This window comes from Bubalus kerabau, chromosome X (assembly GCF_029407905.1).
Source record: "Bubalus kerabau isolate K-KA32 ecotype Philippines breed swamp buffalo chromosome X, PCC_UOA_SB_1v2, whole genome shotgun sequence".
Taxonomy (NCBI): domain Eukaryota; kingdom Metazoa; phylum Chordata; class Mammalia; order Artiodactyla; family Bovidae; genus Bubalus; species Bubalus kerabau.
Window position 1 is genome coordinate 123,604,124 of NC_073647.1, and position 27,473 is coordinate 123,631,596.

At 37.7% G+C, this 27,473-nt stretch overlaps 1 protein-coding gene across 1 annotated transcript in view; it reads right to left on the reverse strand.

The window, feature by feature from the left end:
- The window catches only part of LOC129640164 (cilia- and flagella-associated protein 47-like), a 176,454-nt gene that overhangs the window by 26,215 nt on the left and 122,766 nt on the right, over window positions 1-27,473 (reverse strand). Inside the window, exons 17-18 of the mRNA XM_055565400.1 lie at window positions 18,177-18,348; window positions 12,871-13,032 (exon numbers count right to left, since the gene is read on the reverse strand). Of these exons, the coding sequence (XP_055421375.1) occupies window positions 12,871-13,032; window positions 18,177-18,348 (334 nt within the window). The remainder of the gene's footprint in view (window positions 1-12,870; window positions 13,033-18,176; window positions 18,349-27,473) is intronic.

Below are 27,473 nucleotides of genomic sequence, written 5' to 3' on the forward strand. Positions count from 1 at the left end.
TCTTTAAAAAGAGCTCAAGGGAAAAAAGAAAGAAGAAATTAGAACAAGAAGAGGCTGAGACTTCAGGAGGAAAGAAAAAGGAATGGATAAAAAATAGGTCTAGGTATGGGCTTCCCTAATGGCTCAGACAGTAAAGAATCTGCCTGCAGTGCAGGAGACCTGGGTTTGATCCCCGGGTTGGGAATATCACTTGGAGGACAGCATGCAACCCACTCCAATATTCTTGTCTGGAGAATCCCCATGGATAGAAGAGCCTATGCTATGCTAAGTCACTTCAGTCGTGTCCGACTCTGTGCAACCCCATAGACGGCAGCCCACCAGGCTCCCCGGTCCCTGGGATTCTCCAGGCAAGAACACTGGAGTGGGTTGCCATTCCTTCTCCAGTGCATGAGCCTGGGGGACTACAATTCCATGGGGTTGAAAGAGTCAGACACGACTGAGTTACTAAGCACAGCACAGCACATAATGGACTATCCTTCTTTTGATGAGTTTTTATAATATCTTACAACTGAAACAAAGATTATAACATCATCATTCATGGTACTCAATTTATGTCATGACTTTACATTTAAAAATTGAGAGGAATAAAGGAACCTATGGAAATGAAGTTTCTACCCTTATTGTAGCAAAATGTCTATAGCAGTAGACTGTGACATGTTGCATATGAATATTATAATAAAGTAATTATTAAACACAAACTATACAGTGATATGTATTTTAAAATACTGTAGATAAATTGGAGAAGGCAATGGCACCGCATTCCAGTACTCTTGCCTGGAAAATCCCATGGACGGAGGAGCCTGGTAGGCTGTAGTCCATGGGGTTGCTAGGAGTCAGACACGACTGAGCGACTTCACTTTCACTTTTCACTTTCATGCACTGGAGAAGGAAATGGCAACCCACTCCAGTGTTCTTGCCTAGAGAATCCCAGGGATGGGGGAGCCTGGTGGGCTGCCGTCTCTGGGGTCGCACAGAGTTGGACACAACTGAAGCGACTTAGCAGCAGCAGCAGCAGCATAGATAAATAATAATGGATTTTAAAATCAGTTCAGTTTACCAATACAAAGGCAAGAAAAGGAAAACAGATGAAAGAAACAAAATGAACAAACAAAATGAACAATGAAATTGTAGAAATAAACCTAATATATCAATCATTATTTTAGATGTTAGTGATGTAAATGTACACCAATGGAAGTCAAGTTAATTTAAAAGGGTGATCAAATTACATGCTGTCTGTAAAAAATACACTTTACCTTTAGTGATATAGGTAGACTGAAAATAAAACTATGAAAAGCATTATACCATGAAAATATTCATTTTTTTAAAAAGCAAGAGTAAAGCAGGAGTGCCTATATAAATATCAGATTAAGTAGACTTCAAAGCTAATATATGTACCAGACAAAAAGAGATGTTATATAATAACAAAGAGTAAATATGACAAAATGACATAAGAATCCTACATTTTCATATACTAAATATCAGAACTTCATAAGTATATGTAGCAAAAACATAATTTAAAAGAGAAATAAATAAATGCACAATTATGTCCTGGGATTTGAATACTCCTCTCATCGATTTAGAGAACAATGGGACAGAAAATCAGTGAGGAAACAAAGGAATTAAAAAATATGATCAACCAATAGGCTCTAACAGATATGTGTAGAACACTCCAGCCAACAAAAGAATAATATCCATTCTTTTCAATAAATATAAAATGAATTTATGGAGTATGTTCTGTGACCAGAATAGAATCAGACTAGAAGTCAATAATGGAAAGACAACAGAAATCCTCTAAAACAGCTGTAAATAAAACAGTACTCTATCAAATAACCCAGAGGTCAAATGAGAACTCTCAAAGGAAATAAAAATATACATTTAGAACCAAATGAATATGAACATACAACCGATCAAAGTTTGTGAAATGCAGCTAAAGCAGTACCCACAGGGAAATTTATCACAAAAAAATATTTACAACAGAATAAAGAAAAGATCTCCAATTAGTAATCTAAACTCCCACTTCAAGAAACTAGAAAATAAAGATCAAAACAGGAGTGAAATCAGCAAGATGACTGAATAAGATGTTCCTCACCCATATCCTCCACAACAAGAATAATTTCACATCCATCCATGGACAAAAGTACCTAGGTAGGAGATTGTGAAACTCTGGTGCAGTCTAAGAATGAGGGGAGCCATTTTGATAATGCAGGCCCACAACCAGGTGGCTGACTTGCTAACTGTGGCTATGGCAAACAGCTCCATACCCTGAAGGACTTAGTCACAGCTCAATTTGCCTTTGGTTATGTCATCTGTGCCATATGCTCAAGGACCTGGGAGGAGTCACACATCCCTGTGTAGGGTGACAGGCATATGGAACTCAATTCTGGCTGTATACCCTAAAGTAGCCTGTGAACCAATTCCAGCCCTTCTTGGCCATGGTCCTGGAACTGTCCCTGGAGAGCACTGGTTTAGACAATTACCAGTGGACAGACAGAGAGTCTTTGTAGAAGTCCAAGAGTCCAGGGGAGAGGTCCCAGCACACCACTGGAACAAAACAAACAAACAAAAATTCAAACTGGACACATTGCATAGCATAAGCAAAACAATTTCACTTCAGGAATGTGAGCCTTCCCCCAGAGTGCCACAGCTCAGTGCCCAGAGAGAACTTCTCAGCTTGTGATTTCTCCCATGGAGGAAAGTGAGACTCTGTAAATGAGTACCTTGCTGGAAAGTGGCTGGAAGAGCAAAGAATAGGGCTCTTAGAGGTCACTAAATGGACATGGCGCCTACTAACTATATCACATACTCTATCAAGAAGGCTCACCCATGAGACAATGGAAACTTCTTTACTGCACTTCCCCCAGCTTGTCTATAAGTATCCCCAACACTCTGGGTGCCTTACTCCCACACACCCTCATCCTGTGGCTGGTCTGAGTTCCCAAGAGCAGCAACACTGAGCCTTTGCAGATGGCTAGTGAGCATCTGTAGAAAGCAGGCCCAACTCTGAGGGGTTGTAAGAAACCACAAAGTTGAACATTTAGTATTGCTTTAGGAAAAGCAAAAGGGAGGCTTGTCAGTATTAGAACTGGCTTGACAAGATCAAGAGAAGGCATACAAGCTTTAGTATTCTGCCAGAGACAGAGGTAGAGGTGTAGAACAGGAATACACAGAGAAAAGGTCTCAGAAATCCTTGGAATCTCAAGTAGGACAGAAAGAAGATATTTATCTCCTGAAGACAGTCAGCAAAAACTGGAGGAGGTGACTACTACTTCAAATGAGAAGACAGCAACACAATAAGTAAGGAGATTGGATCAGTAATCTACTGCTGCTGCTGCTGCTAAGTCGCTTCAGTCGTGTCCGACTCTGTGCGACCCCATAGACGGCAGCCCACCAGGCTTCCCCATCCCTGGGATTCTCCAGGCAAGAACACTGGAGTGGGTTGCCATTTCCTTCTCCAGTGCATGAAAGTGAAAAGTGAAAGTGAAGTCACTCAGTCGTGTCTGACTCCTAGCGACCCCATGGACTGCAGCCTACCAGGCTCCTCTGTCCATGGGATTTTCTAGTAATCTACTAGCTCCCAACAAAAAAAGCCCAGGACAAGATGGTTTCATCACTGAACTGTACCAAGTATTTTTAAAAGAATGAACGCTAATCTTAAACTTTTCAAAAAAATTGGAGAGGAGAGGACACTCCTAAGCTCATTTTATGAGGTCAGCAATACCCACATACCAAAGGCAGATGAAGACATTTCAAGAAAAGAAACATGCAAGCCAATATACCTGATGGATGTGTGTGTGTGTGCATGCTAAGTTGCTTCAATCGTGTCCGACTCTTTGTGACCCTATGGACTGTAGCCCATCAGGCTCCTCTGTCCATGGGATTCTCCAGGCAAGAATACTGGAGAGGGCTGCCATTTCCTCCTCCAAGGACCTAATGAATATAGGTATGAAAATTCTCAATAAAATACTAGGAAACTCAATTCAGTAGTACATTAGAAGTCTCATACACCAAAATGAAGTGGGATTTATCCCTGGGATGCAAAGATAGTTCAACATACACAAATCAGTAAATGTGATACACCACATTAATAGAGTGAAAGATAAAAATCATATGATACTTTCAACAGCTACAGAAAAACCATTTGACAAAATTTAAAATCCTTTCATGATAAAAACTCAATAAAACTGACTTAGAAGGAATGTGACTCAACATAATAAAGGCCATATATGACAAGCCCACAACTAACATTATATTTAATGTTGAAAGGCTGAAAACTTTTCCTCTAAGATAGGAACAAGACAAGGGTGACCATTCTCACCATTCCTATTCAACATAGTACTGGAAGTCTGAACCAGAGTAATTAAGCAAGAAAAATAAATAAAAGATATCCAAATCAGAAAGGAAGAAGTAAAACTGTCTGTTTGCTAATGACATAATTCCAGGTAGCTCTAACAGTATAGAAACTGCCTGCAACACAGGAGACCTGGGTTTGACCCCTGGCTTAGGAAGATCCCCTGGAGAAGGAAATGGCAACCCACTCCAGTATTCTTGCCTGGAGATTCCCATGGACAGAGGAGCCTGATGGGCTACATACAGTCCATGGGGTAACAAAGAATTGGACATGACTGAGTGACTAACTATACATAGAAACTCTGAAAGACTCCACCAAAAAACTGTTAGAATAACTGAATTCAATAAAATTGAAGGACACAAAATCCACATACATAAATCAGTTGGCTTTCCATACAATAAGAAAACAGTGAACTATCTGAAAAAAGAAATAAAACAATTTCATTATAATAGCATCAAAAAAGTATAAAAAGTGGGTTTCCATGATCAAATATGATTTATCCCAGATATGCAGGGTTGGTTCAACATTTGAAAATCAATTAATGAAATTCATCATGTCAATAGATTTAAAAAGAAAAAAAAGTACATGATTATATCTATAGATACAGAAAAAGCATTTGATAAAATCCAACACCCATTAATGATAAAAACTATCAGTTAATTAGGAATAGAGGTGTACTTCCTCAACTTGCTAAAAACTGTCTACAAAAATCCTACTGTCAACCTCATATTTAATGGTAAGAAACTTCTAACTTGGCCACTAAGATCACATAAAAGCAAATATGTCTCCTCCCGTCACTTCTTTTCAATCTCATATGCAAATTCTTGTTTATGCAGTAAAGCCAGAAAAGGAAATAAAAGATATTTAGGTTGGGAAGAAAGACATAAATTTGTCTTTATTTGCAGTTGATAGATCATCTATGTAGAAATCACCAAAGACTCTACAATAAAATCCCTAGAACTGATAGGCAATTATAGCAAGGTTGAAGGATATAAGATTAATGTACAAAATACAATTGCTTTCTGTACATTAACAATGAACAAGTGAAATTTGGAATGGAATACCAAGATCATTTATATTAGCATCTCTCAAAATGAAATACTTAGGTATAAATTCGCTAATATGTACATGATGTATATGAGAAAAACTACAAAACTCTGATGAATGAAAGTAAGTAACAACTAAATAAATGGGGAAATATGTTATATTCGTGAATAAGAAGATTCATGAATATATTCAATAAGAATATTGTCAAGATGGCAGTCCTTCTCAATTTGACTTGTAGATGCTATGCAATCCCAAACAAAATCCCAGGAAGTTAACTTATGAATATCAACAAATGGATTATATAGGGATTCAAAAGACTCAGAATAGCCAGCTCAGTATTGAAAAACAAGAACCAAGGTGGAGTACTCATACTACCTGACTTGAAGACTTACAATAAAGCTACCATAATTAACATAATATGGTATTTATTAAAGAATAGACACACAGATCAATAGATCAAAATAGAGAGCCCAGAAAGAAACTCTTATAAATTTAGTCAACTGATCTTTGATGAAGGATCAAAGGCAATACAATGCAACAAAGATAGTATTTTCAAGAAACAGTGCTGGAATAACGACATCCACATGCAAAAAATATAATTATCAAGACACATACTTTAAAAATCTCACAAATATTAACTTAAAATGGACCATAAACCTAAATGTAAAACAAACAAAAAAATCCCTATAAAACTCCAAGAAGATAACATAAGAGAAAACTTACATGACCTGAGTATGGTGGTGTCTTATTGGATACAATAACAGACACAGTCTCCATGAAATAAATAATAAGCTAGATTTCATTAAAAGAAGAACAATATCAAGAGAATTAGAAGACAAGCACAGACTGGGGGAACATACTTGCAAAAGATATAACTCATAAAGAATTATTATACAAAATATACAAAGAATTGTAAAAACTCAGAAGAAGAAAACAAAAAACCCAATTAAGAATGGGCAAAATATCTTATCAGACACCTTAGCAAAGAAGATATACATATGGCAAGTAAGCATTTGAAAAGATGCATCACACCATATGTCATCAGGCAAATGCAAACTAAAACTACCTACAGTGAGGTACCACTATACTTTCATTAGAATGGCTGAAATCAAGAACACCAGTACTACTGAGTGCCAGGAAGAATGTGGAGCAACAGGAACTCTCACTTATTACTGGTGGGGATGCAAAATGGTACAGCGACTTTGGAAAGCAGTTTGGTCATTTCTGATAAAACCAAATACACTCTTTGTGACCCCTATACAGTCCACGGAATTCTCCAGGCCAGAATAATAAAGTGGGTAGCCTTTCCCTTCTCCAGGGGATCTTCCCAAACCCAGGGATCGAACCCAGGTCTCTCACATTGAAGGCAGATTCCTTAACAACTGAGCTATCAGGGAAGCCCACCCTTACCATAGGATCCAGCAATCATGCTCCTTGGTATTTACTTGAAAGAACTGAAAAGTCACATCTACGATAAAATCTTCACTCAGATGTTTATACCCGCTTTATTAATAATTGCCAAAACTCAGGAGCAATCAAGATGTCCTTCAGTAGATGAATGGATAAATGTACTGATATATCCAGATAGTGGAATATTATTCAATGCTAAAAAGAAATGAGCTATTCAAGGCATTGAAAGACATGGATGAACCTCAAATGCATATTTCTAAGTAAAAGAAGTCAATTGAAAAGGTTATGTACTATATACTAGTCTGAGACTTGCTGACTGCAAGTCCCTTGGAGTCTCAGTCCAGGGACTAGGAGATCAAACCAGTCAATCCTAAAGACAATCAGTCCTGAAAATTCATTGGAAGGACTCATGCTGAAGCTGAAACTCCAATACTTCAGCCACCTGATGGGAACAGCTGATTCACTGGAAAAGACCCTGATGCTGAGAAAGATTGAAGGCAGGAGGAGAAGGGGACAACAGAGGAAAAGATGGTTGGATGGCATCACCGACTCAATAGACATGAGATTAAGTGCTGGGAGCCACCACGGGAGATCCCACCCATGACAAGGTCATGTGGAAGAGCCATGTCGAGCAAGGCAGATCATTGCTCAAGGGACCCCCTGAATCTGCTTGAGCATGTACCCCAAAATGAGAATCTGTCTGTCTTACTACTTTGTGCCTTTCACCAACTCTTCTGACATTAACAGGGGGCTATGCCCAATCACCTTTCTCTGGAAAAAGTCCACTTAGGGCTTTAGTTAATAAGTCTCCTGGGCATGAAAGGAATATTTCTATTTTAACCCCTCTGTTGGCATTCTAGTTTGCCTGACAGGTTTATCCATACTCTTGCAATTAATACACATGATTGATCACAACTCCCCAAGCTTGAAAGGCACAGGAAGCCAAAACATTCTAAAAGTCCTAATGAGAATAGAGCCCTTTAAGAGATGAAAAATTATTAGAATAGATAGTACTGGTAAAGGGCTTCATTATTGGGCCAATGCTTGCTGCCAAGTTCCCATATCCCTTATCCATTGTGCACCTGGGAGTGCATTGGTTAACATAGTTGGAATGTAAGAAAAACAAGTAGCAGCCTTGGAATTAACCACATCAGACCTTTGAGCTAATTGGTTCTTTCTTTGTTGTGACCCACTTCACCTTTGCTCCATGAGAATGTAACTCTGTTTAGTACTTTCTGAGGCTGGGAGAAATAAAGAAGAAACACTTAAAGGGAAAACAAGTTTTCTGGCTGATCAGCCTTTATCAAAAAAGGGTCATAAAATGTCCACAGGCCTCCAAGGCCAGAAGATAATGTACACAACATTGTTTATGGGAAAGGTATGCAGAAAAAATCCTGGTTTTGATAAAGACAAAACAGACGTAATGTTTGGGCTGACTGTATGACTTTGCATCTTTCATTTCCCTCTATGTACAAGTCAAGGTATAAAAGTTCCTTTTGAAAATAAAGTTATGGGCCTCGCTCACCGAAGCTTGGTCTCCCCGTGTCATTCTTTTTTCCTTTTCCCTCCTTTTCTCTCTCTGTTCTTCTTTCAGGATGACTCCTTGGAACACAGGAGCTTTATTGGCTTTCTGTGTTAATCAAGGAAGATCAAGCCCTGTTCTCTGCTTTGCTATCCTTTCGCCTAGGCCGTCATCCTGAGGGTACCCCTGGATCCTGCTGGGGCTGGACCCTGGCAATTAAGCAATTTCTGGGAGTTGGTGATGGACAGGGAAGCTTGGTGTGCTGTGGTCCATGGGGTTGCAAAGAGTCAGACACGACCGAATGACTGAACTGAACTGAACTGGCATACTATATGATTTCAGCAACACGACATTTTGTAAAAGACTATGTAAAAAAGCTATGGAGACAATAGAAAGATCCGTGGTTTCCAAAAGTGGGGTAAGAGAGATAAATAGGGAGAGCAAAGAGGATTTTTAGGGCAGTGAAAATTCTCTGCATGATACTATAATGACATACATATATATCATCGTGTGTGGGCTCCATCACTCAGTCGTGTCCGACTCATTGCAACCCCATGATTGTACCCATCAGGCTCCTATGCCCATGAAATTATCCAGGAAAGAATACTAGAATGGGGTGCCATGCCCTCCACCAGGGGATCTTCCTGACCCCTGACTCAGGGATTGAACCTGAGTCTCCTGCATTGGCAGATGGATTCCTTACCACTGTGCCATCAGAGAAGCCCATATATCAGCATACTTAAGACAAATTCATAGGATGTACAACAACAAAAGTGAGTCTTATTGGAAACTACAAACTTTGGATGGTTATGATGTGTCAATGTAGGTCTAACTTTATTAAAAAATGTACCATTTATGTGAGTGATGTTGATAATGGGGAAGGTTACACACGTGTGGGAGCAGGGGGTGACAGAAATCTCTGTGCCTTCCTCTCACTTTTCTTGGAAACCTAAAACTGCATAAAAACCATTTTAAAAATCCAGTACATAGTGAATGATTCTATTTATATAAAATATCCAGAAAAGGCAAGGTTACAGAGACAGAAAGCATATCAATGGTTGCCAGAGATGAGGGGTGGGAATAGGGGTTTGAGGGAAATCTGGGGGGACATGGAAGTACTAGTGGTAAATAATCTACCTGCCAATGCAGCAGACATAAGAGATATGGGTTCATTCCTTGGGTCGGGAAGATCCTCTGGAGGAGGGCATAGAAACCCACTCCAGTATTCTTGCCTGGAGAATGCCATGGACAGAGGAGACTGGTGGTCTACAATCCATAGGGTCACAAACAGTTGGACAGTACTGAAGCAACTAAGTACTAAGTTGCTTCAGTACTGTCCAACTCTTTGATCATGAACTCCTTATTGGCAGATTCAGACCTAAACTGAAGAAAGTAGGGGAAACCACTAGACCATTCAGGTATGACCTAAATCAAATCCCTTACGATTATACAGTGGACGTGAGAAATAGATTCAAGGGATTAGATCTGATAGACAGAGTGCCTGATGAACTATGGACAGAGGTTCGTGACATTTACAGGAGACAGGGAGCAAGACCGTCCCCAAGAAAAAGAAATGCAAAAAAAGTAAAATGGCTGTCCGAGGAGACCTTACAAATAGCCGTGAAAAGAAGAGAAGCAAAAAGCAAGGCAGAAAAGGAAAGATATACCTGTGTGAATGCAGAGTTTCAAAGAATAGCAGAGAGAGATAAGAAAGCCTTCCTCAGTGATCAATGCAAAGAAATAGAGGAAAACAACAGAATGGGAAAGACTAGAGATCTCTTCAAGAAAATCAGAGATACCAAGAGAATATTTCATGCAAAGATGGGCTCAATAAAGGACAGAAATGGTACGGACCTAACAGAAGGAGAAAATATTAAGAAGAGGTGGCAAGAATACACAGAAGAACTGTACAAAAAAGATCTTCACAACCCAGATAATCATGATGGTGTGATCACACACCTAGAGCCAGACATCCTGGAATGTGAAGTCCAGTGGGCCTTAGAAAGCATCACTATGAACAAAGCTAGTGGAGGTGATGGAATTCCAGTTGAGCTATTTCAAATCCTGAAAGATGATGCTGTAAAAGTGCTGCACTCAATATGCCAGCAAATTTGGAACACTCAGCAGTGGCCACAGGACTGGAAAAGGTCAGTTTTCATTCCAATCCCAAAGAAAGGCAATACCAAAGAATGCTCAAACTACCACACAATTGCACTCATCTCACACACTAGTAAAGTAATGCTCAAAATTCTCCAAACCTGGCTTCAGCAATATGTGAACTGTGAACTTCCAGATGGTCAAGCTGGTTTTAGAAAAGGCAGAGGAACCAGAGACCAAATTGCCAACATCTGCTGGATCATCAAAAAAGCAAGAGAGTTCCAGAAAAACATCTATTTCTGCTTTACTGACTATGCCAAAGCCTTTGACTGTGTGCATCACAATAAACTGTGGAAAATTCTGAAAGAGATGGGAATACGAGACCACCTGACCTGCCTCTTGAGAAATCTGTATGCAGGTCAGGAAGCAACAGTTAGAAGTGGACATGGAACAACAGACTGGTTCCAAATAGGAAAAGGAGTGCGTCAAGGCTGTATATTGTCACCCTGCTTATTTAACTTATATGCAGAGTACATCATGAGAAATGTGAGGAATGCTGGGCTGGAAGAAGCACAAGCTGGAATCAAGACTGCCAGGAGAAATATCAATAACCTCAGATATGCAGATGACACCACCCTTATGGCAGAAAGTGAAGAGGAACTAAAAAGCCTCTTGATGAAAGTGAGAGAGGAGAGTGAAAAAGTTGGCTTAAAGCTCAACATTCAGAAAATGAAGATCATAGCATCTGGTCTCATCACTTCATGGGAAATAGATGGGGAAACAGAGGAAATAGTGTCAGAATTTATTTTTTGGGGCTCCAAAATCACTGCAGATGGTGATTGCAGCCATGAAATTAAAAGACGCTTACTCCTTGGAAGGAAAGTTATGACCAACCTAGACATCATATTAAAAAGCAGAGATATTACTTTGTCAACAAAGATCCATCTAGTCAAGGCTATGGTTTTTCCAGTGGGCATGTAAGAATGTGAGAGTTGGACTGTGAAGATAGCTGAGTGCCAAAGAATTGATGCTTTTGAACTGTGGTGTTTGAGAATACTCTTGAGAGTCCCTTGGACTGCAAGGATATCCAACCAGTTCATCCTAAAGGAGACCAGTCCTGGGTGTTCATTGGAAGGACTGATGCTGAGGCTGAAACTTTGGCCTCCTCATGTGAAGAGTTGACTCATTGGAAAAGACCCTGATGCTGGGAGGGATTGTGGGCAGGAGGAGAAGGGGACGACAGAGGATGAGATGGCTGGATGGCATCACCGACTCGATGGACATGAGTTTGGGTGAACTCTGGGAGTTGTTGATGGACAGGGAGGCCTGGCATGCTGTAATTTATTGGGTTGCAAAGAGTAGGAGACTACTGAGCGACTTAACTGAGGACTTCCAGTAGTCCTGTATGGATGTGAGAGTTGGACTATAAAGAAAGCTCAGTGCCGAAGAATTGATACTTTTGAACCTTGGTGTTGGAGAAGACTCTTGAGAATCCCTTGGACTGCAAGGAGATACAACCAGTCAATCCTAAAGGAAATCAGTCCGGAATATTCATTGGAAGGACTGATGTTGAAGCTGAAACTCCAAAACTTTGGCAACGTGATGCAAAGAACTGACTCATTTGAAAAGACCCTGATGCTGGGAAAGACTGAAGACGGGAGAAGAAGGGGACAACAGAGGATGAGCTGGTTGGGTGGCATCACGGATTCAATAAACATGAGTTTGAGTAAACTCTGGGAGTTGGTAATGGACAGGGAGGCCTGGAGTGGTGCAGTCCATGGGGTCGTAAAGAGTCGGACATGACTGAGTGACTGAAGTGAAAACTGAAGGATGAGTTCGAAACCTAGAATGTGGCTATGATTGCAAATTCTGCACATTTAAAAAAAATATTGAAATGTACACTGACAATGGGTGAATTTTATGGTAAGTATGTTATACCTCAAAAAAAGCTGTAAAATATTTTTTAACATCTGAGAAAGGTAAAAGTATTACTGTCATGCTGCTTATGTTATCACAATTATAACAAAGATAGCTGTGACTAAGCAGAATAATACAGAAAATGGAATCTTAATGTAGGTTACCTAATCAGCTCTACCTAGTTAAATCACTTAATAGCCCAAAACCATTAAAGTTTACTGAGAAACCTCCCATCTATCTTTGAAAAAATACATTAAAACACCTTTTGAAAAACAAATAGAAATATTCTAAATTTCAATATCTATTTACTTGTTCTTATTGTTCTTTGGTATTCACTTTGTGGATTCTATTTTCCAAGTTTTAAATAACAAATATGAAATATATAAAGCTTTGATTTCTAGAGGCAATACTTTTCTGACTTAACCAGAAAAAGATGACATAATAGAATTTTCCATCTTAAATTCTGTTTCCCAGTTCAGCATAAATTACATTCACAAAACCAGTTACACACATATGCTTGATGTATTACCTTGTCTGACTTGTCAGCCTGAAGTCAACAGTAGCTTCCTTAAATAAACCAACCCCTTCAATATCAAAGACCTCATCCACATCAGGTTCAGTAGCAATCAACATCATGGGAAACGTCCAGATCCCATTTGTCATGCACTCTACTTTCAGTATAACTTGTGACCTTGAATAGAAAAAGAGATTTATAAAGGATATTGCAGGAAAACAAGCAAAGGGGATACAGTATAGCAGGTCAACATCTAAGGTGAAAATGTAAGTAAACTGTGGTTTCAGTAAAAAAAAACAAAACAACAAAAACTGAAACTTTAAACTCTTTTAAAAAATGTAGATGGAAAAGATGTGGATGGGCTGTTTACATCTAAGGAATAATTCTGTAGGTCAGAGTCCCTATTATTACCCTCCCTTTGAGGTAATTATTTTACAGGGTATCTCATTTACTCTCTAGTTACTTACTAAGAATTAGTAACATATGTAGAATTCACTCTACAAATTTTCTGTACCCAGCATAGAATATCATATTACTTAAGAATCTGAGGAGAGGTTGGCAAATGGACCCAAGTGTTACACTAAAAGGTATTCCATAAGGGGATTTTCTGTTCAAACTAAAACATCATAAAAAAGTTCTTTGAACTCTTGCTTCACATAGAAAAATTATATTTTCTGTGAAAACTTACAATGCCCCCAAAACTGACTTAAACTGAAACTTTAAAAAATTAAATTACAACTGATAAATATCATGAACACTTTACAATAACTTGTAATTGAATGGCAATTGAATTGATGAAGACAGTAAATATAGCCTTCTAAGCAGTTGGCTCTGAAGAAGAGTAGAGACATAGTAGCTGACGGTGAAGAATAGTTACTCATGTGTTTGCTTGCTTCGGGTAGAAATAACTCAAACACATAGCTCTATAGTTGTAAGCCATATCATATGTCAGAATGGACTAAGAAATCACAATCTTCTTACATAAATCTTTCAGAACAGTTCTGGGAACTCTTAGCCTCTTTAAATTGGACTGTGAAATTATTCAGCAATTTGGGGAACAGTTAGATAATATATTATCAAATTTGAAAGGTACAGACACTAAACCAGTTAATTCACTATTAGTAATTTCCCTCAGATATACTTCAAAGATTTCAAGAAGCAATGTGTATAAGGATGTTCAATGCTGCATTCCTTATACTATAAAAAAAACAAAAAAACAAAAAAACAAAACTGGTACCAAAATTTTAAAAATATCCCTTCAATACAGTGCTAGTAACAATAAAATGGAGTAGCCCTCATAAACAACAAAAGAGTCCAAAATGCAGTACTTGGGTGCAATCTCATAAACGACAGGATGATCTTGGTTTGTTTCCAAGGCAAGTTATTCAGCACCACAGTAATTCAAGTCTATGCCCCTACCACTAATGCCGAAGAAGCTAAAGCTGATCAGTTCTAGGAAGACCTAGAAGCCCTCCAAGAACTAACACCAACAAAAGATGTTCTATTCATCATTGGGGACTGAAATACAGAAGTAGCAAGTCAAGAGATACCTGGAATAACAGGCAAATTTGGCTTTGGAGTAGAGATACCTGGAGTAACAGGCAAATTTGGCCTTGGAGTTCAAAATGAAGCAGTTCAAAATGAATTCTGCCAAGAGAATCCACTGGTCAGAGCAAATACCTTTTTTCAGCAACACAAGAGACAGCTTTACACTTAGACATCACCAAATGGTCAATACTGAAATCAAACTGATTATATTCTTTATAGCCAAAGATGGAGAAGCTGTATACAGTCAGCAAAACGAGAACCTGGAGCTGACTGTGGCGCAGATAATCAGCTTCTCATAGCAAAATTCAGGCTTAAACGAAAGAAAGCAGGGAAAACCACTAGGCCAGCCAGGTAAAAGTTAAATCAAATCCCCTATGAATATGCATTAGAGTGACAAATAGATTCAAGGCATTAGATTTATAAACAGTGTGCCTGAAGAACTATGGGTGGAGGTCCGTAATACTATACAGGAGGAAGCAAAACCATTACAAAGAAAAAGAAAAGCAAGAAGGCAAAGTGGTTATCTGAGGAGGCTGAAGAAAGAAGAGAAGTAAAAAGCAAGGGAGAAAGGGAAAGGTTACAGCCAGCTAAACGCAGAGTTCCAAAGCACAGCAAGGAGAGATAAGAAGGACTTCTTTGATGAACAGTGCATAAAAATAGAGGAAAACAGAAGGGGAAAGACTAGAGATCTCTTCAGGAAAATTGGAAATATCAAGGGAACATTTCATCCAAAGATGTGCACAGTAACAGACAAAAACAGTAGAGACCTAGTAGAAGTGGAAGAGATCAAGAAGAAATGGAAAGAAAACATGGAAGAACTGCACGAAAAAGATCTCAATGAACTAGATAACCGCAAAGGTGTGGTCAGTCACCCAGAGCCAGACATTCTGTAGTGTGAAGTCAAGTGGGTCTTAGGAAGCACTGCTGTCAGTAAAGCTAGTGGATGCAATGCAATTTCAGTAGAGCTATTCAAAACTCTAAAAAATGATGCTGTCAAAGTGGTGCATTCAGTATGTGAGCAATTCTGAAAGACTCAGTAGTGGCCGCAGGACTGGAAAAGGTCAATCCTCATCCCAGTTCCCAAGAAGGGTAGTACTAAAGAATGCTCAAACCATTGGACAATTGTACTCATCTCCCATGCTAGTAAGGTCATACTTAAAATCTTGCATGCTAGGCTTCAGCATTATGTGAACAAAGAACTTCCAGACATCCAAGCAGGGTTTAGAAAAGGCACAGGAACCAGAGATCAAATTGCCAACATTCGCTGGATCACAGAGAAAGCAAGGGAATTCCAGAAAACCATCTACCTCTGTTTCATCAACTACACTAAAGCCTTTGACTGTGTGGATCATTAACAAATTGGAAAGCACTTAAAGAGATGAGAATACCAGACCATCTTACCTGTCTCCTGAGAAACCTGTATGGAGGTCAAGAAGCAACAATTAGAACCCTGTATGGAATAACTGATTGGTTCAGGATTGATAAAGGAGTACGATAGGGCTGTCTGTTGTCATCCTGTTTATTTAACTTATACACTGAGCACATTATGAGAAATGCTAGGCTGGAAACAAGATAGGTAGGAGAAACATGAATAACCTCAGATATGCGAGTGATACCACTCTAATGGCAGAAGTGAAGAGGAACTAAAGAAACTCTTGATGAGGTGAATGAGAAGAGTGAAAAAGCTGATTTAAAACTAAATATTAAACAAACAAACAAACAAAGATCGTGGCATCCGGCCCCATTCAGTTCAGTTCAGTCGCTCAGTTGTGTCCGACTCTTTGCAACCCCATGAACTGCAGCACGCCAGGCCTCCCTTTCCATCACCAACTCCCGGAGTCCACCCACACCCATGTCCATTGACTCAGTGATGCCATTCAACCATCTCATCCTTTGTCATCCCCTTCTCCTCCCGCCCTCAATCTTTCCCAGCATCAGGGTCTTTTCCAATGAAAAAACTGAAGAAAAAAAAAGGTCAAGGTCTTAAGGAATAATATTTTTGTTTTTACTATATTTTATTTTTTGTAAAAACACATTTAAGGCTCTGACCATTACTCTTATTATGTCAGCACTATTCTATGAAAGGATAAACATGAAAAATTACCTTGTTTTTACTGTTGTGCAACAGTGTTAATATTTTCTTTAACAAACCCATGAAAATTTTGTTGTACTTTTTACCATGTCAATTAGGAAGAGAAGAATTAAATTTGATACTTACTTAAATTATGTAGGAACAGTATGATTTGGGTATAATTATTTTCTTGTTCTTTTTTCAAAATTTAAAGCTATTGGTTTTATTTATTTATTTATTTATTTTAATCATTTAATGGTATGTCTTGCAGTGAACCATCCCAAATACATATGGAAGAAGAAATGACAAAAACAAATGAGTATGTGTGCATAAAATAGAATTATTAAACTACATCAGAACACCACAAGACACTCACAAAAATTTATAAATCATGAATATAAGTTGTCCTAAATCAGCTTCTCAAATATTCACCAAGAAGCTCTAAACTCACCAAATGTGGAACAAATATAAATTCACATTGGTTCTGTCCATACTCACTAATGATGACATTTTCCCCTTCTGGTTTTTGCTGGTAATTTCCCTGTCACTGAATCAACATAATACTAAGCTAAATGTGAAAAACACTAACATATAAATGTTGAGTCACTAAGTTGTATCCAACTCTTTGTGATTCCATGGACTGCAGCCCACCAGGCTCCTCTGTCCATGGAATTCTCCAGGCAAGAATACTAGAGTAGGTTGCCATTTCTTTCTCCAGGGGATCTTCCTGATGCAGGGATCAAACCAGTGCCTCTTGGACTGGCAGGCAGATTCTTTACCACTGAGCCACCAAGGAATCCCATAGAAAAGTAAGAAAATTAAAAAAAAAGCCCATAGAAAATTATGAAAATAATGTTTAATATGTACTTTCTTTTTACAATCTGATTTTATTACTGCTTCCTGAAGGGGACCCTGCTATCTTTTAGTTATTAGACTACATTCTCAAAGCCACTTTAAATACACACATGGGTACATTGAATGCATAGTTAAATTATAGAAATGGTTAAAAGCACAAGTAATATTGTCAATTGTTTTTTCATGGCCAGGCTGTATTTTGTGCTTATTTGTGGTTCTAATCAGTGTCTCTGCATCAAGACATAAAATCCTGTCTCAGATGTGACCTATCATACAGTATGTGTAGATGCTAAGTATCAGTTGCCTAAAAACTAAATACAAAGACACTGGACGAGGTTTTCCAAAGGACAGATATTCAAAGCTTACTATTCTCACAGACTCCAGTATGACCCTCTTAGACTTTACCTTTAGTACAATGCTATGGTTTTGAATGGTAAAATGGTAATGACAGCAATCGCAAAGGAGGGCACTCAGCAGTTTCATCATTTGAACTGGTTCTGAGAAGTAGTATGGAGAAATACCATGTTGCCAATGTATAGCACCAAGTCTGCAATTAAAAACTTTTTTTCAAAGTAGACAGCCCTGTTTTGCTAATAGCATATCCTAATGACCTTGGGGAGGTCACAATTCCTGAAGGATATCTCAGATTTCTAATAATTTGGACTATTCTTTTTCATCAGAATACTTTTCACATCTGGATAGCTAGAAATAATCTATTTACCTCAATGGCATCAAAGAAGTAATGCAACTGACAAATAGAAAGATGGAAAGAAAAAGACCACATTATTTAGTTTAAAAGAGTAATAATATTGTTTAAAGAAATTAGGGTTTGCAAAAGCAGGTTTACCTCACTGGTTTGTTTGGTGTAAATATCAGACTGAAGACCAATGTTATCTGCTCTTTATTGGCATTATAAGATTTTTTGATCAAACATATAGCCAAGCAGGATTCCAAACTAGCCTTTTCATCTTCAGATTCAAATTCAATGCCATATTCAAATTCACGTTTCATAGGTTTATCTAAGAAAATCAAGATTTAAATGCATTTTAATTCAACTAAATACATATAGATTCAAAATCAATTATACGTCAGCACTAATCATGCACAGGTATTTAGAGCGAGGGAGAGGGTATATGTTATTTAGCTTTGTGTTCGTAATACCTAGTGCGTTACCAGGTATATAATAGTATTCAGTATGCTTTTAAGAGTTAAATAAATGAATGGATATAGAAAAAAATTCACCCACTATCCTTAATCCCACCATTCTTAAATTTCAGACTAATAAAATAAGAAATAGACAAATGGAAACTAAAAATTAACATTTACTATAACATTTACTATTAACATTTACTATAAACACAATATGATATGCTGTATATATTAAAAGCTTATAGACTTATAATTTATAAAGAAAGTCACATTTAATAATTACTCAGTAAATCCCAAGTCACATTTAATAAGTACTCAGTAAATCTTATTAATGTAAAATAATAGACTGACCCATAACCTTATAAGATCTTTTTTCTTTTTTTATGTACAAAAATAAATCTCAGACCTTCTGAATTACTAGCTTTCATCCTGTTGACCAAATTGGCAATTGTTCCTATTGATAACCATTCTTTGTTGTAGCAAAATCAATATGTCTACATTTAATATATTGATTCGTTCTGGGGACGGGATATGGAAATGTTCCATTGGAAGCCATACTCCATACTGAGAAGCAGCATTTAAGAGCTTTAGAGTTTTTAATGGGAGATGAAATTTCCACTGCATTCAAATAACATATTTTTCAAAGCAAATACTATTGAGATCTGCATCTGTTTCTGCTTAATTATTGAAGTCTTTATGGGAATGGCTGTGTCAGAATCAAGATAGGAAATGAGAAGCTAAATTTAGTTTCAGAAGCATTGAAATCCCTGTAGGGAATCTGTTACTATAGATGTCATAATTCTAATCCTAAGAAGATCCACTGGTACAAAACACAGACCTGATTATCTGCAAGGGGACAGGGGTCACGCAAGTAGGAACCATATTAGTACTTTTTACACTTGACATATTTCCCTTGTTTTAACTAGAATATAGTGATATGAACACATAAGGAAGAAAAATAGAATCAGGTGGTACAAAATCCTAACAAACTGACATTCTGCATTGTGTCTTCAAGCTAACAAAGTAGAGTCTCTGCATTTTATTTGAAAAGTCATATTATCAAGTTAAAAGCATACTTTTTGCAATGTTCCCAACTTGGAGAGAATCTGTATAGTACTTTTATGTGTACTGGGTTGATCAGAGCTAAGTCAGTGAGACCAGTGTAAATTAGTTATCATCTGATTGTTGTATAAAATTAATTAAAAATAATTGATTAAAATTAAGCAGAAGAGGCTATGAGAGCTCAGGTCCTGGGAACTTGACTGCTAAGGTCCTGAGGAGGAGACCATAAATATTAAAGTTAAAAAGAAAGTTGATAAGGGCAACCTGCATGTAGACAAAGAAAATACCTCTTAGGCATCAGAGCAGCATGAGGGAATTTTCCACAGTGGGAATTACCTCAGCTTCTTTGGGAAAGAACTTAAGTATGACAAATATAGCTCGTGACTTTGAGAGAACAAATGCACACTTCTAAAAAACATTTAAATACATGTCAGTCAGTTCAGTCACTCAGTCGTGTCCTACTCTTTGCGACCCCATGAAGCACAGCACGCCAGGCCTCCCTGTCCATCAACAACTCCCGGAGTTCACTCAGACACGTCCACTGAGTCAGTGATGCCACCCAGCCATCTCATCCTCTGTCGTCCCCTTCTCCTCCTGCCTCCAAACCCTCCCAGCATCAGAGTCTTTTCCAATGAGTCAACTCTTCGCATCAGGTGGCCAAAGTAGGAGTTTCAGCTTCAGCATCATTCCTTCCAAAGAAATCCCAGGGCTGATCTCCTTTAGGATGGACTGGTTGGATCTCCTTGCAGTCCAAGGGACTCTCAAGAGTCTTCTCCAACACCACAGTTCAAAAGCATCAATTCTTCGGCACTCAGCCTTCTTCACAGTCCAACTCTCACATCCATACATGACCACAGGAAAAACCATAGCCATGACTAGATGGACCTTTGTTGGCAAAGTAATGTCTCTGCTTTTGAATATGCTATCTAGGTTGGTCATAACTTTCCTTCCAAGGAGTAAGCGTCTTTTAATTTCATGGCTGTAGTCACCATCTGCAGTGATTTTGGAGCCCAGAAAAATAAAGTCTGACACTGTTTCCACTGTTTCCCCATCTATTTCCCATGAAGTGATGGGACTGGATGCCATGATCTTCATTTTCTGAATGTTGAGCTTTAAGCCAACTTTTTCACTCTCCACTTTCACTTTCACTGCTACTGCTAAGTCGCTTCAGTCGTGTCCGACTCTGTTTGACCCCATAGACGGCAGCCCACCAGGCTCCCCCATCCCTGGGATTCTCCAGGTAAGAACACTGGAGTGGGTTACCATTTCCTCACTTTCACTAAAAGAGGCTTTGTAGTTCCTCTTCACTTTCTGCCATAAGGGTGGTGTCATCTGCATATCTGAGGTTATTGATATTTCTCCTGGCAATCTTGATTCCAGCTTGTGTTTCTTCCAGTCCAGCGTTTCTCATGATGTACTCTGCATATAAGTTAAATAAGCAGGGTGACAATATACAGCCTTGATGTTCTCCTTTTCCTATTTGGAACCAGTCTGTTTTTCCATGTCCAGTTCTAACTGTTGCTTCCTGACCTGCATACAGATTTCTCAAGAGACAGGTCAGGTAGTCTGGTATTCCCATATCTTTCAGAATTTTCCACAGTTTATTGTGATCCACACAGTCAAAGGCTTTGGCGTAGTCAATAAAGCAGAAGTAGATGTTTTTCTGGAACTCTCTTGCTTTTTCGATGATCCAGCAGATGTTGGCAATTTGATGTCTGGTTCCTTTGCCTTTTCTAAAACCAGCTTGAACATCTTATCATTTATATTTCTTTTTTCATTTGGTCAATAATAACTGAAAACTTTCCTTGAAATTAGAAATAAGGTTCTTGTCCCCATGGAACTTATAACTGGGAGGAAAGAATTGCCAATAAACTACCAGTGATACCGCAACATTTTCAATGATGACTATGACAACAGCTACTATGGAGAAGCAGAAAAGGCTATGAGAGCTCAGGTCCTGGGAACTTGACTGCCAAGGTCCTGAAGAGGAGACCAATATACCAAAGTTAAAAAGAAAGTTGATAAGGGCCTCCTGCATGTAGACAAAGAAAATGCCTCTTAGGCATCAGAGCAGCATGAGGGAATTTTCCACAGCGGGAATTACCTCAGCCTCTTTGGGAAAGAACTTAAGCAGGTGGAGCAAAAGGGAGTGGGATGAAATTTCCAAGAGATGAAATGGGCAAGACCATGCAGGGTATGGTGACGATTTGGGACTTCTAAGAATAGCAAGAACTTATGGAATATTTTAAATATGGAAATGATGTGTTTGTTTAATGGTAAAGTGAGCAAAAGGGAGTTAGTAGAGAAGGTAATGATGTCTGCAGTAGTTCAGGCCAGGTGGTGACTTGCACAAAGGTGAGAGGAAGATGGAGATTAAGCTCAAGCAATGCCCTGTGAAGAATGAAGTGGGGACCATGGGAGCAGTCCTGACTGGTAACCAAAATCATGAGCTTATCATTTCAGTAGTGTATTCATACCCTTAACATACATACAAAATATTTAATCAAACACATTTCAGACAATTATAGAGTATGATATATCTATGTTTATCTATCTACTTATCATCTACCGTCTTATAAAACAATAATGGTAATAATCACTTGGGTATGGCAAGTGGTCATTATATTGAATAAGAAGGGTATGCTTCCATCCTTGTGTAATTATGCAACCTAATGCCTGTATCATCATGCCAATAAATCATGCAATGGGCACTATCGTGGTCATGGGTGCCAGATATGTGGGTGAATTTTCTCAGGACAATAATTGATTTTTATTCAATGTGGAAGAATATTAGTAATTTTTAAAAACCCTTGACAAAACATGATAAATGGTCAAAAAGTATTGAATTGTAACTGATTTATTTGGAAAATATATTGTGAAACTGTGTATTTTATACCATTTTAATCTGTAAGAAATACACTTCATAGCAAACCCAACCAAAATGTCTCAATGAGAAGTGAACATCAAAGTATAATGAACACTGTTATTCATGTTCTTTCATAAATTTCTATAGTTGTCTCTTCATTAATAATAGGCATCTACATTTGCTTGACAGGATGTAATAATCATAGAAGGAAAGAATGGAGTATTGAACACAAATTTGAAAGAGGATAATGACAACAAGGTATTCAAAGAAAATAGAGGATATTGGGTAAACCACCTAAAGCTATTTTCTTTGAACAGATAATGAAGAATGTGCCATCTGCACACTCTTATTATTTTTACAAAATTGTATATCTTTTTGAAGGGTTATTTAATTTACATGTTTTACTTCACTTTCATAAGGTCATTTAATAGACCAAACATTTTGATTAACTTAAAATAACTGCATATTCTTTTGCTACAACTGCAAGTACAGTAAACTACAGAACGAAAATTAAAGGAAGAAAGTGGCAACATAGCTAATGCTTGTCTTACACATTTCATTTTAAACAAGAATCCAGAAATAAAAGATAAAGGAACTTTTTGTAACATAAACATTTTATCCAGCCATTTAGCAATTTAGCACCAAATTTCAGAATCTATTTAAGATTAGGTACCATATTTTTGTACTTTCTGATACAATATTATTTCATGTATTAATGAGAAAACCCACCAAATGACATTGAAAGAATCATGTTTCCATCTTGAACTGTCATTTGTCAGTGACCGAAGATGGGTCCTCTAATACATCACTGTCACAAAATGCCCAACCAGAGCTTTAAATGATAATAATGGTAATATCTAACACTTATGACACACTGAGAACCAGGCACTTTAAAGAATTCTATGCATTTACACTTAATCTTAAAACAAATCCTATGAAATAGATACTATCTCCATACTACAGTTGAAGAAACAGAGTTTATAGAGAAGTAAAATAATTTTGTCAAGGCTGTATAGAAATTAAATAGAAGAACCCAAGTTGTCTGAGTACAGATGTCACAGCTGAGGATACCAGGCCTGGCAAGTGGCACACCTGCTGAGAAGATGCCATCAGCAGCAGCTTCTGGAAGTATGCAGGCCATTATCTGTGCAAGGGAGTGTTCTGGCCCTCACTCAAACATTGAGATTCCGGTCAGAGGAAGAGGAGCCATCAATAGAGATGGAAAAGGGATAACCAGCGAGACGTAAGCTCAGAGCACAAATCTGACCACTGGATTAGGCATACTGGATAGGGCTGACAATCTTGTCAATGGTACTCTTACTAGAGTAGTTAGGACAGAAGACTTAATGGAGTGAGTTGAGCAGAGAAAGCAAGATGAAGAGAAGCAGAGGGAAGGATCAAGTCTAGAGGCCAATGTGGGATCATGGGAGGGCTAATGACAGGCTTCTCTGGAGCTGGTTGTGATTACAGACCAAATCCAACATGAGCATTGTCACATAAACATCATGCAACAAGATGACTGGCCTTTGCATAAAATGAGACCAGTGTGACAAACAAATCAGCAAATCAGGCACGAAAAAGACAGTAGATTAATCAAAGAAAGACAGCCTCAAGCTATAGTACACCTGGGATATAAAAGGAAGTGGCATGAATTTGTTATGCAGTTAAATGGCAAAACTACTCTCACAGAAAAAGTCCCACAGAGAGAAAATCACTGAACTAATCTCCAGAGAGGCATAGAGAAGGCAGAGACCAGAGTTACTAAGGAAGAATAAATACAATTATAGGGGAAATACTGCCCACAGGGTATAATTTGTAGTCTTATAGAAGTCACATTTCAAAATACTGCTAACATGTAAACCTGTGGCGGATTCATTTTGATATTTGGCAAATCTAATACAGTTATGTAAAGTTTAAAAATAAAATAAAATTTAAAAAAAAAAAAAAAAAAAAAAAAAAAATAAAAATAAAAGCAGTATAATATCCCAGTAGGGCAACACCAATTGATTTAAGTAGTACAGGTGCATAAATCTACCATGTTGGATAGATGATTTCTTGAATTCCTTGACAACAGTCTGTGCCTTGTTAATTTTGGCATCTCTGGGACTCAGCATAATACCTGGCAACAAAGATGTTCCTAAGATTGTTGTTGAATAAAAAAGATATGAAAGTGATCAATCCTCATTAACTCAATGGTGTTTGTGAGGAGTCAGGGTAGAAAGAGAATAGAGAAGTCCTAGTGTTTTCATTTAAATGAGGTTTGATGGTTTTATTGGACTCTCAGAAAGAAGATGGTGAAAAGTAAGAGAAAAGAATGGGAAGGCAGTGGTGGGGATCCTTATTTCCTATTGATCATGTTTACATAGAGAGGCTTTTTCATTTGCTAGAAGGGAAAGGTATAGGAGGGAAAAATATCTCAGCATCAATCTGTCTCCTTCATCATGTTCTGCCCTCTGAGAGAAAACAACATATCTGATCAGTGAATTTGGGTGAAGAAGTGAAGCCTGAGCAGATGAGCAGACCCTTCTCTTTCTTTTCTGATATCGTCAATCAGCATGCACACTTTCTCTTCCTTCTTTGTGTGTTGATTGTTTATTCCCATACAACTGGCTAGTTTGGGGTAAATGCACTCAATTGTGGTGGAAGGTATTGACAAGCCCAAATGAATCCATAGTACCAAGTCATTTTCCAGTTCACCTTTATAATAAAGGTACCTTTTGATCTCCATCTGCCTTATTTCTACATCTACTTTTCAGATGACTAGAAATTTGGATGAAGAAACACAGGTTGTTAATTAATGATAACACCTAAAATCCCATCACAGCTTAAGCCACAGAGTAAAATGCCTTAATTTCCACCATAAGGGATTTAAGAGACTATAGGAAGTACAAAATGGCATGAACAACATGACTTTTGGATTCTATTTAATGTGTTGAGTAAACTATAATCAAATGACACACATAGGTGAAAACAGCTGGTTTGCCTTTATATAAAGGCTAAAATAGTATTCAGACTTGTGACCAGCCCCATCCCTTCATAAAGAAATAGGTGAGAAGGGAACAGCAAGCAGGGGGACTTTCAGAGACTGCATGCAATTTGGTTACATCTTTGGAATTGGGCAGTAAAAGGAATCCAGCAATTACCAGATGCTTTTAAGGAACTCAGACCAGAGAGAGGTCAACTGATTTATCAAATATTCAGAGAAAAGACATTAAGACATTAATATTTTTAATGTTTAAAAACATTAAAATTGAGTGTCTGTGCTTAGTTGCTCAGTCGTGTCTGACTCTTTGCGACCCCAGGCACTCTAGCCCACCAGGCTCCTTTATCCATGGGATTCTCCAGGCAAGAATACTGGAGTAGGTTGCCATTTCCTCCTCCAGGGGATCTTCCCAACCCAGGGATAGAACCCAGGTCTTCCACATTGCAGGAAAACTCTTTACCGTCTGAGCCACCAGGGAAGTCACTGAAGAAACCTACTTCTGTATAGCAAGACATGCTTCAGAACAGAAACAGATGTTTACAAACTAAAATGTCTTTTGGAAAAAAAAAAAAAAAGATGGTTTCCTTGAGTTTGGTGGTATTGAGCAGAGAAAAAGCTACTAGAGAATGATGGGAAGAGATAAGACTGCAAACCTTCCAAAGAGTTATTTTCAACAGTAAGCATTATTTTTCATCATGAAAAGTAATGAAGTAGTAAAATATGAGCCATATAAAAAAGTGTATATTCAAGAGCTATTTAAAAGAGAGACTCTTTTTCCTTATACGCCTTTCAAATCTCTCAGAATGATGTTGGCAGCCTCCTTATAGACCATTCTTATCTAGGAGGGAGTGGATTTTTTTTTTTTTTCAGGTAATAAGATCTAATCAACTTCTATTATCAGAATTATATATATATATATATTTAGCTTGCAACCTGACAAGGGTACGATTTAAACAATTTAAGTAGCAAGAACATATTAAAATGAGTCCTGAATGTAAGCATTTCTTTACCTTCCTTACTTCATGTCATAGAAGCATCAACATTTTGCCTTCAACAGGATAGATTTCAAATAAAAATCAAGCTTGAAGACTAAACTATTAAAATTCATTGAAGCATAACAGGATGTCACACAAAACAATGTTTTCACGTCAGAAACTGGACATTCACTGGGGAACACTTATTATAGGTTGCCTGCATATTAAAATTGTTTTATATTTTAGTAAGAAAGTACTCACATTTATTTATCACTGGAAATTGGAAACTGTATTACACATTTGGATTCTGTGGTTAATCTACACCAATATTCTTATCCCTGATATGCATAAACAATCAGATTTTTTTTTTATATTGGCTACTGGTTGAAGAAAAAAAAGCCAATAGAATTTCATTTACTTAACAATTACTTTTTCTACATTTGTCCAATGCTACTACATGAGTCACTAAAGCAAAATCTGTACCCAACTCATAATAATTTTTGGAGATAAATGGAAATGGTTCACATCAGTCTGATTTCATTATTAATACATAATTCTTTGAAACAGAGAGTAACTGTACAGGTGTTGCAGTGGAAAATTCCCCTGTTGTCATACAAATTTATTTTACTTTTTATAAATTTAAGCAAGCTGTGATTATGTTAGCATTTTTCAATTAAAAAATGAAAATTCAACCAAGGAGAAAAAAGTAGTAAATTAATATATTTAAAAATTAAATATCTCATTGTGCAACCTAGTGACAGTATTACTCTCTCTTACTCTCATATACTTCATACTATCCATAACTTTCCAGTAAACCAAAAATAAGTTAATCTCAACTAATTTTTTTGAATCTTTTGAACTACACTGGGTACATATAACATAGATACTCATTTCATAATTCCATCTCCAGCTTTTAAAATAGTGCTGAAAAATTTTATAATGAGAGTGTGTGGGGAAGATGATTCTGATATTTTTACAATCCGTTTAAGAAATATTTATTATTTCTAGAGACTCTTCTATATTTACTCTTAGAATGCCTATTTGCAAATAACAGAACCCCCATTTGAATAATCTTTTTTGGAAGACACCAAGTGTTTCATGAAGTAAAGG